General features: G+C 36.0%; 2 protein-coding genes across 2 annotated transcripts; one reads left to right on the top strand and one right to left on the bottom strand.

Annotated features, from left to right (window-relative positions):
- Positions 1-579: 579 nt before the first annotated feature.
- LOC118052264 (probable methyltransferase PMT11) lies at positions 580-7,598 on the bottom strand. Its single transcript, XM_035063183.2, has 9 exons — positions 6,756-7,598; positions 6,073-6,222; positions 5,710-5,980; positions 5,014-5,124; positions 4,427-4,586; positions 1,906-2,163; positions 1,688-1,810; positions 1,339-1,416; positions 580-1,224 (listed from the first exon to the last, which is right to left on the bottom strand). The coding sequence occupies exons 1-9, from the start codon at positions 7,389-7,391 to the stop codon at positions 1,017-1,019; spliced, it is 1,995 nt and encodes a 664-aa protein (XP_034919074.1). The 5' UTR covers positions 7,392-7,598; the 3' UTR covers positions 580-1,016.
- Positions 7,599-9,661: 2,063 nt separating this feature from the next.
- Positions 9,662-14,146, top strand: LOC118052263 (BTB/POZ and MATH domain-containing protein 3). The gene is made up of 4 exons (XM_035063182.2): positions 9,662-10,424; positions 11,747-12,095; positions 12,349-12,625; positions 13,762-14,146. Exons 1-4 carry the CDS (start codon positions 10,042-10,044, stop codon positions 13,974-13,976), a joined length of 1,224 nt encoding a protein of 407 aa, XP_034919073.1. The 5' UTR covers positions 9,662-10,041; the 3' UTR covers positions 13,977-14,146.
- Positions 14,147-14,783: the final 637 nt, after the last annotated feature.

The raw sequence follows: 14,783 nt of genomic DNA on the forward strand, positions 1-14,783 counted from the left end.
AAACTTTAAAAAAATTAATTTGAAACAAAATAAAATTAAAAAAATTTATTTTTTGTTAAAAAACAAATAAGTTCTTTATGTCCCAAGGCATTTTATTTTTATTCCAGGGAATTGGTCGCGCAGGAGTTGATAAAAAATAAAGCTCCACGGGAACAGATTTATTTCAGGATATGTAGTTTTTTTTTTTCCTGACAAAAAAGAGTGTGTGTGATTCTGTGAAGAGATATGACAGGAAGGAAATTGGACAAGGCATCTTTTAACGCTACATCTATTCCAAGACTGAACCCTTTATGATGACAAATGGGAAGCGACGGAGCTTGTAGTTTAATTTAATTAATGTAAAATGAGGAATCTTATCGAGGCTTGATTTGCCCCAAATTCTCTTAAAAGAGAAGGATACCTCTGGGAAAGCGGCCATGGATAATGCTTTGTGTTTGCAGTGGCCCTTTTTTTTAAAACCTCACGAATGATTTGTGTATATTTCTACAACAAATGTTTAAGAAAAGGGGAACGAACTGACAAAAAAATTGGTTGCTCAGTAACCTTCCTTTTTCATCATCGGATTTTAAGAAAAGCATAGAACACTGACAAAAAAATTACAATTCCAAAAGGGGATGAAGTTAGAGATTGAGTATTTGTGTATATTTCTACAGCAAATGTTAGTAAAGAATAGATAATACAGCTGGTTTTGACTTCAGAAGGTCTTCTGCTACTATAGACATTGTGTTTTGCAACAATTACACTAGACACGCAGACAGTGGGCTCCCCTTCTTGGCAGGATGAACCGGGTACCATGTTCTGATAGCAGGATCACAACAGGGCAAGTCCTCAAACAACAAGGGGTGAAGTCAATGAATCTCAGCCGCCCACAGTCCTAATCACTGTAAAATAAAAACAATCCTTCCTCCTTGGAAATCCAGCCTTTCTTAGCCATCTTTCTCCAGTGAGACATGGGGTTGATCTGATCCTTTACAGCTACCTCCAGAAATCACTGTTAGCTTTTAGATTACATTTATTCAAGGACGCAAAAGGCGCTTGTCACATGTCAAGATCCTGTAACTTGCATGAGGACCCTCAGATGTGTCACGCACAGTTGCTTCCCAGCCCATGACTCTAGCTATCTGTTGAAGTTCATCCATGACATCAAGAGAGTCACGAATGTATGCTCGACCACCAGGTCTGAGCATGCGATCCATCTCAAGCATGATTGTAGACATATTACATCTGAGTCAAAGAAACAAACCACGTAAAAAAGAGAAGGAGAAGGAAAAACCCCCTGCTTAACCTCGATTATAAGATCTTGGGCAAGTCACAAATTGAGCAAAGAATAAGGCATACCTTTTCCTTTCAACAGAAAAGAGGCCAGCTGCATGCAATAAATCATAGGTTCTTGGGTACGTATCGAATGGTTCACACCTGATATATGAAACATCATGAGCAACAGAAGCTCATTTGAAAAAGTTCAAGAAGTATAAATTGTGAACAAACTTTTAAACAAAATCAATTCAACATTGCATGCATTTCTTATCAGTGAAGGGGGATAATTCAATAGGAAAGGAGGAACAGTCAAAGGCATGCATCATTATTTTCAGATGTTAATATTTACGAAAACGATCAAGAAATGGTTTCCAAAATGAGGATCCAATAAACTATATGCATCAGCTACTCTGACAGTTTAGAACAGTACCAATCGTGCATAACTCCTAGGAGTCCACGGTCATATAAAACAGGCAAGGTGTTGGACCCGCTTACTGGAACCACGTTCAAAACCCAGCAATCAAATTCTTGCTCAATCAATGCAGCCGCAAATCTAACAAAATCAACAATCAAAGCATAAATATGACAAATTAAAATAACCTTTTGTAATGGAACAGTGTAAGATGAGATGAATAGTAGATGGGATACCCTCCAAAGCCAGCTTTCATGTCCATTACATTTCTTAGTTTAAACTTCTTCCAGTGCCAAGCACGGACATAGCCAGCTATTGTTTCAGACCAAAACTTATTTTCTGCCTTTAATAGCTCTTTTCTGGCTATGAATGACTCGTATTGTATGCTCTGGAGTCTATCAGGTGGAGTGTGCAAGCGGGAAGGCCACATGGAAACATTTGCTCCATATCCATTCTCTGGAAGTCGACTAATACATGCCTTCAGATCAACATACCTAACATCATACAATGAAAGCTATAAGAGATGATAAATGGATAACTCAGAAGAATAAGCAAATTAACTTTTACGCAAGAACGATTGTATAAAATTCTTCATCAATTTTTTAACAGCAGCTACCCTAACCGATGGGCCCAAGGGGCTCAGCTGCTCGGCTAACAGTTCTAAATACGTAACATCTGTCAAGAAAAATTAACAGTTCTAAACATGTTCTCTCTAGTTTTTCCTAAAGATATATTCCCCCAAACCACAGAAAGAAAACAAAAAACTTTAACAGCTGTAATTTGCATCAAGTAAATTACATCTATCAACAACAACCAAACTAGATGCAAGTCTGCCATCATGATAAGAGACAACCAGAAGGTACAGGCAACTATCCAGGTTAGAAATCAGTTAAGGCTGAATTATTTCATTCAGAATGAAGAAATGAAGACAGCAACCAGGAATAAATGAACCTCTCCTTCACTAGCATTTGTACGAGTTTCATTCAGACAAACTCATCTAATTCAAGAAAATGCTTCCTTCATTAGTGACACAGGATAAATTAGGCCTGTGACCAAAAAAGGATTCACAATGAGGCAGGCAGGAAAATTTGAAATTAGGAAGAATGAGATTTTTACTGTAGCAAGAAAAAAAATACATATTGAGGTGCTCCGTATTACATAGAAGAGTAATGTTAGGTATGCTAACATGTCCTTGCAATGTATGGCATTCATAGATGTGGCATCTATAACATAAGAAAGTTTTAAAATTATGAAGAGGTTGATCCACAATTTAATGTAGTTTTTCCCATTTTTGGAGTAGCTATTGCAGATAGACACATTGTTAGGAACATAAGTATTGTTATTGGTAGCATTACTCTACACAGAATTGGTGCTTCTTTAATAGGCATCAAAAGTACTAGCAGTTTTAACTACTTAGGAAAAGGAAAACCATAAATAATAGGAAGCCCTAATTGATATTTACTTTCTTGAGTATACTAAGATTTATAACTAGTAGTAAAATTCTCAAGTACGATAGTTCCTAAAAAGATTAGGTTTGCAATAAACTAAATTGTACAGAATAAGTGACAAACTAAACTTCTCTTTCATTGACTGCATGAACTAACATTTGTTTATGAGATTCATTCTGACAAACTCATCATTTCACCAAGAAGATTTTTACAGGGAAACCAGTTTCTTCTTTGAATGAATTAGGTTTGTCAGTATGACAGTTATGGAAAATAAAAATAAGAAAGTGAGCAACATGCCTGATAATCTTACCTCGTTTTCTTTCAAAGAGCTGTATCACCTTTTTTTTAAATGGCAATAAATCACCTCCATTCTTCCTCTTAGTGTATTCAATGGAAAAATTGGAGAGTAATGGGACACGAAATGAAAGCTCTAGTTTCTAAAAGGGATGTCTCATTTATACTGCTAAAAAAGCCTCCTGTGCGCCTAAATCTTTTAATCACCTAAATGGCAAAATAGTCACTACAATAACACACTATATGTAGTTCACATGATAAAGTGAAGAGATAGTTATACTATCTAAGCCACATAACGAGAATTTGAAACTTCTTCGGACAGTGAACAGCACATCCCTAGTAAAGGAGTTGGAGAATTTTAACCCAAAAAATCATTGTGGAAGAGCTTCAACAGAAAGTCATTGCTGCATCTTTTCGAACTTAATATTTAGTTAAATTCTTCACGTTATTAACAAATTCATCATTTGAAAAGAGAGAATTGCAGGAGATCTTTCATGAAAGAGATCACCAGGGTTTTTTAGTTTGAACAAAGCAATGTGAAAAGTATAAAGATGATATCCACTTGCAAGTGATTTCTCAGTAGAAACTTGCTCTAAATGATCAAAAAAGAGTTGACATGAGGTTAAGCATCGCTGTTAAAACAATAAAGAAAACTCACTCTTCAAGGGCTAAGGGGAAGTAGAAGAGTAGGAGTAAGATACAAGTACATATGGCACCTTTCCAAAAGAATTCTTCCCAGGTAAGGGTAACCAAGGAAATTAAAATATCCAAGACCACAGCCAATTGCATTCCAAATAAGAGTTGCGAGTTTTGTTTTTCTACTCTTCCATTAATTTTTTAATCCAGTAAATGTTTGTGTTTTCTTCCTCTCCAATTTCTGTTTTTATACTACCATGGCAGCAAAGGTCAGATTATCTCAGGCTATCTACCTGTATAACAACAGTTTTTCCAGCCAAGCTAAATATTCTCTATGCTATGAAAACAATAAAAGCAGTTCTAGGTGAAACAAGTTTACCAAACATTATCAGGGTCATCATCTGAATCACACAAGTGAGGTTTTGCTCCAGTGTCACGGCTTAGATAGCAGCTGTTGTTTAAGGGTTTTCGCCATATTGCAATATACCCCTCCTTCTTAACAAGCTCCCAGCAAAGACGAGTGGTAAGATTAAGCATCTCTGAAAATATAGAAAGACATAACGTAGTTAAATACAGTTATATAACAACCTATCAATGGCATGAGGGCACAACATATCTAATAAACTAGTTCAACCAATATGTAGTCAAACATCATCCCGCCATTCTTTAGTAATTATATGCATTCATTACTTATGTAGTTTCAACCCTCCCACGACACATATTTCTGTTTGAGGTTGTTATGCTGTTTTTTTGGATTGGACAAAGTTCGTTATTCAAAAAAACTAGCCTGTCACATAAAGAAATCAAAAATTAAATTAATTCAGTACATTTAGATTACAGACACAGAACAGGAGGGGAAAACAAAACTCGTGTGGATTATCTGAAGGGAAACAAAAGAGGTCATCAAGAATGCAAAACCTTTGATTTTTTAACATGCAATTTCAAAGTGAGAAACTAAATAGATACCTTCCCATTGTTCCTCTAGGACTTGTTCGTGCTTATAAACTGGTTGTGCTGCCCAAGCAAAGTATCCTCCTGCCCGAAGCATCCTATTGACCTCGAGGAGCAAAATTCCATCTTCATCATAATGTTTGAAAATAAAGACTATCAGAATTCCAGAACGAAGATGAAAAATGCAAATTTTTTAAAGGTACAAAACCTTAAAAGCATGAGATGTGCATTAGCAACACAAACTCGTTAAGAAATACAATAACCTCACACAATATGTACACAATTGGCCTGGGGAGGAATAAAACAGCAAGGGAATGGGAGAACTTCACATAGTCAGAGGAGTGTAGAGCAAGTGCATATAAAACTGCAGTTGATTTTAAAATTATGTTGGAAAGTTGTGGGTGGCATTTCAAACATGTTCAAGCTTGTTTGACAGCGTGGTTGCGGTTGCTATTCAAATAAATTTTCGTGTCAAAATATATGCCAATGATGTTTTATCATTTTTTTTAAAATCATTTTTGACATCAGCACATCAAAATGATTTTAAAACACTAAAAACATATTAATTTGAAGTAAATAAAAAAATAAAAAATTTTCAAAATTTTTCAAAAAACTTTTGAAACGTAGATACAAACAATGCTTCTTCTCTTATTCTATGAGTTCATTGAAACAATTTTGTGACCAAAACTAGTCAAAACAGAAGCTATATACCATCCCGAGTCCAATTGATTCTGCATCTTGAACAATGTATCAATTCAAATGCTTGACTCGGATATGGAAGACGGTGAGTTGCAAATGCAGCCACCATTGCAGGTACACCACGCTCAAGAGCAAATTGAATTTGATTCTCGTGAACATCTTTGGGAGCAATAGACATAGTCATAACATTCCGTGATAGCAGATAGGCACCAAAACTTGCCACGCCACACCCAACATCTAGAACCACTCGAGTATGACGACCAAATGCAATGTCTGGAACCATCTACAAATAGAGCAATATCATAAACAACAGATGGGCAGGATATGAATATTATTTCCTTCCCAAAAAAAAAAAGGATAAAAAAATTGGCATACCTCAGAAATCTGGTCCAAATATTTATCCGCCCCATGTATGAACTGTGTACCACCGCCAGGAAACGTAAACTTGTCTTTCGCTTTAGAAATCCAGTTTTGGCCCCCTTTATCTTCAACTAATCGCGAATGAGGAACATTGCTATACCATACCTGTAGGGAAGTGGCATTTAATTAAGAATCTCCGGTGAAAACAAAAATATATCAGTCCTAGCTATTGCGCATCAGGGTGTTTTCAAACAAAACCCCCCAGAACAGACTGACTGTCTTGAATCAGGAAATGCAGTAAAGTATATCACATTAGAAATAGAACACAACTCCATATATTCCACACGGCTCATCACAATGTAAACAAAATTGCTTTCTACTGTAATAAATTTACAAAAAGAGTGGTGTAGCTACCCTAAATAACCACTTGTTTACTTGCGCTAAGTTCATAAAAAGAGCTAGTGCATGAACAGTCAGCAATCGCACTGTAAAAATTGGATAGGATCAAGAAATTTGATCAACAACTTCCCATGCTCTTTCATTTTGCTTCACTGTCTTGGCAAACACGAAAGAACGACCCCTCAATTTGTACACGGTTAATAACGAAAACTGGAGGACATCAAAACAAAAGGGGAAAAAAATACTTTTTTTCTTTCCATTTTCTCTACAACAAAACAAACCCAGTTCGATTCCAATACCTCATCACGGCTCTGCGGCCATGGAATTGGTGGCCGGTATCCTTTAGGAGGGGGAACCAAGCAATTCAGTTCGTTCCCCTTCTCCGGGCAATGCCTTTCGAATCTCTCCCCTTTCTCCGTCGATTTCAACCTCTGAATAGCCTTCACATTATCCAGACAAGGTATATACTCTCTCATACTCACTGGACACAACTCATATCTCTCAGCCCTGAACCTAATATCCTTACTTCCACTCTCAATTTCACTCCCGTTCCCCCAATTCTCCGCGATGTCCGGATCAAACTCCCCAGCTTCAAAATCATCACTCATTTTTCCATCAGAATCAATGATCCCAGACGTCCGATTGGGATCGGGTAGTGGAGATTCATCGGGAGGTGGAGAAATAGTTGTGGCTTGATCTGTAAGGGGTTGATCAGATTGGTTTAGGGAAACTAGAGGGGTAATGTTGAACGGCCTGTCGTTGTTAGGAGAGATGGAAATGGAGTTTTGTGGTGTGGAGAAGAAGAGGAGCTGCTGGTAGCCACCGTTGGACCAGTGTTTGCCAAGGTAGAAAAATGTGATTGAGATTAAAGTGAAGGCTGTGATTTTTAGGATTAGCGGGGTTTTAATGAGATCTGTATTGGCGAGTGGTTTCATGATTAATTGATGTGTTGGCGGCGGCGGCGGCGGCGGCGGTTTTTATAGGATCTGAGAATGCGAGCGCGCTGAGCCCGCACTGGTGCGAGGGTGAGCTGGCGAGAATAGGTCAGTGATCTAGTGACAGGTTGTGAATAAGATGAGGTACAGGAAGAAGAGTGAGCTTGCAAGTTGCAAGTGCTTGTTTAATCGATCGAGATGATTGAAAGTGATTGCGTGCAACTGCAAGTGCTAGAAAAATATAACTTTGGTCCTTCAGTTAGTTTCCTGTTGTTATTTTTTAATTTTTTTCTATTTCTATGTGAGAGAAAATAAATTGTAAGAAAATATATAAGATTCAAATTAATTTGGAAATAAATCGTTTTTGTAACAAAACGCTACTGGATTGAGAATATTTGACATAGGATTGTTAAGTAATTTTAAATTTAATTAATCAATTTTGTTGGACAATGGAGATTAGGTTATGATAAGAAATTTCCCACGCTACGTTTTCATGAGACAAGAATTTATATATATATATAAATCTTTTGATAGTATTGTTAAACTTTATTTATTGGATCAAATCTAAAATCTCTCTACTATATTTATTATCTAGCTCAAAATTTAAATTAAACTATATAAAAAATATTTTCATGTGACCTACACAACTTGATGAGTTAAAAAAAAACAAACTTGAACAATTGGTAAAAATATGATTTAACTTTTAAAATATTATTAAGATGACATTATTTTTTTAAAAAAAATAAAACAATGACAATTGAATTAAAAACACATAATATTAAGTTGATGTTCAATTTTGTAATTAACTATATAAAAAATATTTTCATGTGACCTACACGACTTGACGAGTTAAAAAAAAACAAACTTGAACAATTAGTAAAAATATGATTTAACTTTTAAAATATTGTTAAGATGACATTATTTTTTTAAAAAAATAAAACAATAACAATTGAATTAACCTAAAATAACATGTTAAGTCTATGAATTATGTCACGAACTCTAATAAATTTATTAGCTTTATTTTTTAAAGTTGTTTTTATTTAATTACATAATAAATAATAAATAATTACAAAATTGAACATCAACTTAATATTATGTGTTTTTATGAGACTATAATAATCACAAGTGAATTAAATCAAAATAAATCATGAGATCTATCTCTTAGTGATTATTAAAAAAAAAAAAACATATTTGTATTTAATGACATTACAAACAAATGCCTAAAAAAACTAAGCATTAACTTAATATTGGGATATTTTTTAAAAGTCATGATGTCAATATAAAAAAGTTCAAAATAAATTACGAAGTCTAGATTATAATAATTTTTTTCATAACTATTCTTTATTTAACAATATAATAAGCTATTTTACCAATGAAGTGTTGGTCTAGCGGTTAAGGCACTGCTATGTCCCTGCAAAGGTAAGAACATAAGTTCGATCCTTAGAAAGCGCACTTATTAGAATGAGCATCCATAAAATCCGAACTCGATTAGTCTCACATTTTAAAAGAGTGTGAGGGTACTCGGGTAAAAACAAAAAAAATAAATATATAATAGGCTCTATTTTATCAGAATGATACAAACTTTTTTTTGAATATCATGAAAATAAATACAAACTTAATATTAAGATATTTTTTTCAGTATATAATAGCTTTATATATAATAAATAAATAAATAAGTTCAATCATTAGCAAAACCAGTATCAAGATATGAAAAAATACTACAAAAAAAAAAGAGAGAGAGAAAAGGAAAGGAAAAAAAAGAAGAAGAAGAAAAACATGTCGCTATTTCAAAAAAAAATATATTAATTATATATATTTTTAGAAAACGAGGAAATTAACGTCTTACAATTTAAATGTATATATGATTTACATAGAAAGAAAGCTATAGAAAAATACAAGGACAGCACATCAATTTGGATATAAATGATAACTAAAAGCAACTAAAAATGGAATTAGTTTCAACGAGAGGTTTTTATGGCGCGTAAGGAGTATCTAATGACATTTGATTACTTATATAGTAGCAACCGATCTAGGCCGCTGGGGCGCTGATCCACACACAAGAAAAGGCCGAGAAAGGAAAAAGGGCCCACGGACACGGCCCAACGTCGAAAAGGAATTTATAAATTCCTTTTCAACAAATTTTTTGAGAGTAGAAACTTTGACCCCGCCCTGCCCCACCCGACCCGCACGAAAAAAAAAAAAACACCCGACCACAAATTCAAACTCGCCACGTCTCTCTCTCTCTCTCTCTCTTAAATTCCAAGCTTTAACAACGGAATCTACATTTTCACCTTTTTCTATTTTCACTCCCTCTCATTAACAGACCTCCATCGATCTGGCAACCACCTGCTCTTCGGCTAAATTCACCGTTCACCTCTCCCAATTCCCTTCAATTGATTTCCCCTATCTCTCTTCAACACCCCCCCACCGTCTCCTTCTCCTCGAATCCTAAAAAAAAAAAACAATAACCTAATTTCACCATCAATTAATTCTAGGGTTTGCCCTAACCTTCAACAAACAGCACAGTTTGTTGAATACCCTACAATTCCTCCCTTTAAAGTCCGTATTTTGCTATCAATTGATTCAATTCGCCTGACTTCACGGCTAAAAATCGTAACTGTATCCATGGTTGCTCTATTTCGATGAAATCATGGACGATTTCAAGGGAGATGTAGACAAGGAGTCGTGTTCGAAGTCAATAAACGAGACGGTGAATGGGTCTCACCAGTTTACGATAAAAGGGTATTCATTAGCGAAAGGAATGGGAGCTGGGAGATGCATACCGAGTGATGTTTTCAACGTGGGTGGTTATGATTGGGCGATTTATTTTTACCCAGATGGGAAAAACCCTGAGGATAGCTCGATGTATGTGTCAGTTTTTATTGCGTTAGCGAGCGAAGGAACGGATGTTAGGGCTTTGTTCGAGTTGACGCTGGTGGATCAGAGTGGGAAAGGGAAGCATAAAGTACATAGTCATTTCGATCGTGCGTTGGAGAGTGGACCTTATTCATTGAAGTACAGAGGCAGCATGTGGTAGTGTTTTCCTTTTTCTAATTTTGTTCGGTTCTGTTTCCTTTGTTTAGGTTGGTTAATCTTGGTTTTATTATGTTTTATATATTTGATTAAGTATTACTGGATTTTGATTAATGTACCTGTAGTTTGCGGGTTAAAAGATGGGATTTTGGACTTTTGGCTCGGGAGTTAATGATGTAAAGAGAATAATAATAAAAAATTATGCCTGTCGATACGAGCTTGTTCTAGGTAGTGCGAATAAGATACTCCCAGAGTTTGATGGATGGTAGATGAAAGTTTGGATCTTATGCTTACATAGTTGATCTAATCAGTAATTTTGGTTCTATCAGATACTGCTATGTGTTTGAACGTGGTGCCAGTGTAGGAATGTGGTATGCTAGTCAAAGCATGTCGTGTCCTATGATATCGTGTGTTAGTAAATGACTGCTGCTATTGCAAAATGACAGCTCTGCTTACTGAAAAATAGCATGCAATAGTGCTGCCGCTACTGTTGTGGCCGAGTTTAGAATTATGAAAGATCTGATGTCCAATTACATATGGTATTAATCTTCTTGTCCTTCAAACAGGTGGCATATGATTCCTCCTCTCAAAAGCAAAATCGAATTATGAAAGATTTTGTTGCGGCCGATAGCAGTCAGAGTCAAGATAGAATATATTGTTCATTTCCTTGTAGCTCTTTTGTTGCTCTCCTTGACAGATCCCAATTAATCTATAATAACATGCACTGGAAATTAAGATCCTAAGTTCTAAGAAAAAAGAACCTATATCTCCCATACCTAGAAGGTTTACACATGGACAGACGAAGAATAATACAGTACTATAACTGAAAACATCCAGAAGTGCTACCTTACAAATTCGCATACCTCTCACTATTAAGCTAAATGCCAAGATTCCCACTTTCACATGCAGATGCCTGTAGCTTTGAACCTTTAACCTGCAGGTGGTTTGGAATTTTACTTTGGGCATTGCAATTGTACATTGTTAAGTGAGCAGATGAGTTTTGGCCTTCAATGTATTGCATTCCTCAAACCTGTATATTGATCCATGCCTGTGACACTGGGATTGAGGAGATATCCATGTGGTGTTACTCTATTGGTTTCTTGTAATTTCAGTAGTTTTGGAGCTTAATTAGAATTATTTACATTATGCTTTTATAAAATTTGATTGCTTGCTTTTAGTGCCTGTAAATGTCATATAGAAGTTTAATCAGTGCACTCTCATCTCTTCTTTGTCCTTTTCTTTTGGGGAGTTGGGCGGCATTGGGCTGGGAGTGCACCAAACACCTCAATATTTTCACTCATGACACTTTGTTGGCATTTCAGGGGTTACAAACGTTTCTTCCGAAGGACAACCTTGGAAACTTCTGATTATCTGAAGGATGACTGCCTTATCATGAACTGCACTGTTGGAGTTGTCAGAACTCGTCTTGAAGGACCAAAACAGTACTCCATTTCAGTTCCACCTTCAGACATGGGTCGGGGTTTTAAAGAACTACTGGAGTCTGAATCTGGTTGTGACATAGATTTCCAGGTTGGTGACGAAACATTTAGAGCTCACAAGCTGATCCTTGCTGCTCGTTCACCTGTTTTCAGAGCTCAATTTTTTGGACTTGTCGGGGATCCTAACATGGATAAAGTAGTAGTGAAGGATGTTGATCCCTTGATATTCAAGGTAAGGATCCTGTCCTAATTCCTATCTATCACCATTTGAAGAAAGAGAACAGGATGCATTTTTATGTGTCTAAAGAAAAGGATAACTCTCTTTTTTTCCTGTTAAATTCACCATATCGAAATATTGCATTCTAGACCTATGTTATTATTCCCCAACTTTGATTTTATTCTTTATACAAATTTCTTGAACACTGTTCTGGTCACTTGTTTAAAAGTAGCAGGTATGACTTGATTGGGCTCTTCTGTGTTTTCAGGCAATGCTTCTGTTTATATACACAGACAAACTTCCTGATGCACATGAAATAACTGGTTCGACATCAATGTGCACATCCACCAATATGGTGCAGCATCTGTTGGCTGTCTCTGACCTTTACAATTTAGATCGATTGAAATTGTTATGTGAAGCAAAGTTGTGTGAGGATCTCAGTGCTGAGAATGTGGCAACAACACTGGCATTGGCTGAGCAGCATCAGTGCATGCAACTGAAGGCCATCTGTTTGAAATTTGCAGCAAATCCAGTGAACTTGGGAGGTGCGTGTTGTTTGTAGGTTATGAGTGGTGCAAATTCAAATTGTATCAGTTTTATGGTTTTGCGTCTTATCTGGATAAAAATACAAAGATTTTCATTATCTAAAATTTTAAGATGCTTAGCACCCCAGGAATAGAGCACCTTGAAAGTTTTAAATGTTTGTGATGTTTGCTCCTTGAAATAGAAATATGTTTAGTTGCATCATGCTTAGATCTTAACAATGCAACTGCGTCATTGCAATGCCTTTACGTTAAAGTAACTTGTACATGATTTCTTTTTCCTCCTTTATGCCTAAACTGACCTGGGCATTCCATTTCTGAGAGCCTTGATGCAATTATTGGTGGATAATTTCTTTAGGTGCATATGCTTGTGTATGTGTTTTCCTCTAGATGATTTTTTTAGATGCTAAATTTTCTCTATTGATTGAAATACTAGTTGAATCCTGGAAGTTCCATATATCATATATCATTTATCATTTCATTATATAATGCAGTGCATGCTTGAGATAAAATAGCAGGGCTATCTGAGATTATAGGAGTTTTATCATATGGCTGAACCTTTGGTCAATTTTTTTATTTTCTTTTTAGCATCAGGTGTACTAAAACTGTCCACGTCAGCCATTTCTTTTCATTGAATTTTATGTTCTAAATGCCCAGGGAGATGCATTAGAGCATCATTGTTTTGGAGGATTTTGTTTTTGCATGGTTGGGTGTGGAAAATATGTAATTACTCAGTTTTCTGGTCTGGACAGAATTGCTTGGCCAAAGTTTTGCCACAGTTGGAAGCATATGTTCATGACAGTTCTTGCTGTGTGACAAGAAAAAACAAGAAGAATGTATGACAAGAACATTATAAGTCGTTGGATTGATAGAATCCACCAATAACTTCCACGTTGATCATGTTGGATGGCTCACAGTTTTCCTTTTAATCTAAGTCATTCTGTCTTATGAAAGAGCACTAGCCAAACAGTATACCATTCCAAAAAAGGAACCCTTTTGCTATTAATTTATTACATTCTTACTCGAGTGCATTTGCCCATAAAGCAGGAATGAAACCGATCATTTTATCTTATTGGTTTCTCATTTGCACATTTCTATGTTTTGCTGAAAATTTTATCATCATTGTTTCTCTTCTGCAGCTGTAATGCAGTCAGAAGGGTTCCGACACTTGGAGGAGAGCTGCCCGTCAATGCTATGTGAGTTGCTGAAGACACTTGCTTCCGGAGATGAGAACTCAAGTCTTCTGTCAGGTAGGAAGAGGAGTGGCAGCAGTTTACTTGGGGTTGATCTAGCGGATGGGGCTCCTGCAGAATCAGCAAATCCCAATGGCAGGCGTTTGAGGAGGCGGTTTTAGATGTAGATAGTTGCTTGCAAATTGTAATTCTGTCGTCCTCTATGGAATGTGATCTAGCGATAGGTGTGACTGACATCGAAATTTCGTCCTGATTCCTGTATGGTGTATGATCAAAAGTGTTGGTAGTTGCAAGTTTTGCTAGAAAATGCTTGTTGGTTTTGTTTTTATAACGTGTTCTTTTCCCTCTCTCTCCTCTTTAAGACAGATGACCAGACTATAGCCCTCCTAGAACCCTTGAGCTTGCCCATTGTCTTGGATCTATTTTAACTAGGAACTGGTCTCTTTCTTGCTGCCTAGCTTGGTTACTTCTGAAAAACCGCACATTTTGTTCGTCCTTTATGCTGTCATGACTGCTGGAAAGCTTTCGATGGATGATAGTCAGTGAAAAATGGGAAAGATAAAAGAATAATAAAATAAAAAACCAACTGCCCATCGTGGCAGGCTTCCAGTCCTTTTTTTTTCTTCTCTTGGAATAATTTACTTACAATATATACTAAAAGGATAACAGAAAAAATACAGCAAGTTTTGCTGGTATACTTCTTTTCTGGCATTAGCTACTTTTTAAAATTTATCGTTTAATATATTCCTTTAATAAACTATATTAAGTTTTATGATACTAGAAAATGCATTTCGAAATCTTCCTTTGCATTAACTTGAAATCTATTTGCAGCGAAGTTCGAGTACACTGGCAAGTTAATTGGCATTTTCTATTTTATTTTATTTTTTTGCATTTCATACTCGAAAAATATACTGTCAATGTTTGTACACGTCAGGTTCGTCTCGCTTTGCATGCTCTCAGGAGTTTAA

Source organism: Populus alba, chromosome 8, assembly GCF_005239225.2.
Source record: "Populus alba chromosome 8, ASM523922v2, whole genome shotgun sequence".
NCBI classification, from domain to species: Eukaryota; Viridiplantae; Streptophyta; class Magnoliopsida; order Malpighiales; family Salicaceae; genus Populus; species Populus alba.

Excerpts from the sequence above, each read along its gene's own strand:
- LOC118052264 (XM_035063183.2), bottom strand. The coding sequence starts at position 7,391 with ATGAAACCACTCGCCAATACAGATCTCATTAAAACCCCGCTAATCCTA. Across the intron at positions 6,223-6,755 it reads GGCCGCAGAGCCGTGATGAG|GTATGGTATAGCAATGTTCC; the intron begins GTATTGGAATCG and ends ACTTCCCTACAG. Across the intron at positions 2,164-4,426 it reads GATGACCCTGATAATGTTTG|GTATGTTGATCTGAAGGCAT; the intron begins GTAAACTTGTTT and ends GTATGATGTTAG.
- LOC118052263 (XM_035063182.2), top strand. The coding sequence starts at position 10,042 with ATGGACGATTTCAAGGGAGATGTAGACAAGGAGTCGTGTTCGAAGTCA. Across the intron at positions 10,425-11,746 it reads AAGTACAGAGGCAGCATGTG|GGGTTACAAACGTTTCTTCC; the intron begins GTAGTGTTTTCC and ends TTGGCATTTCAG. Across the intron at positions 12,626-13,761 it reads AAATCCAGTGAACTTGGGAG|CTGTAATGCAGTCAGAAGGG; the intron begins GTGCGTGTTGTT and ends TCTCTTCTGCAG.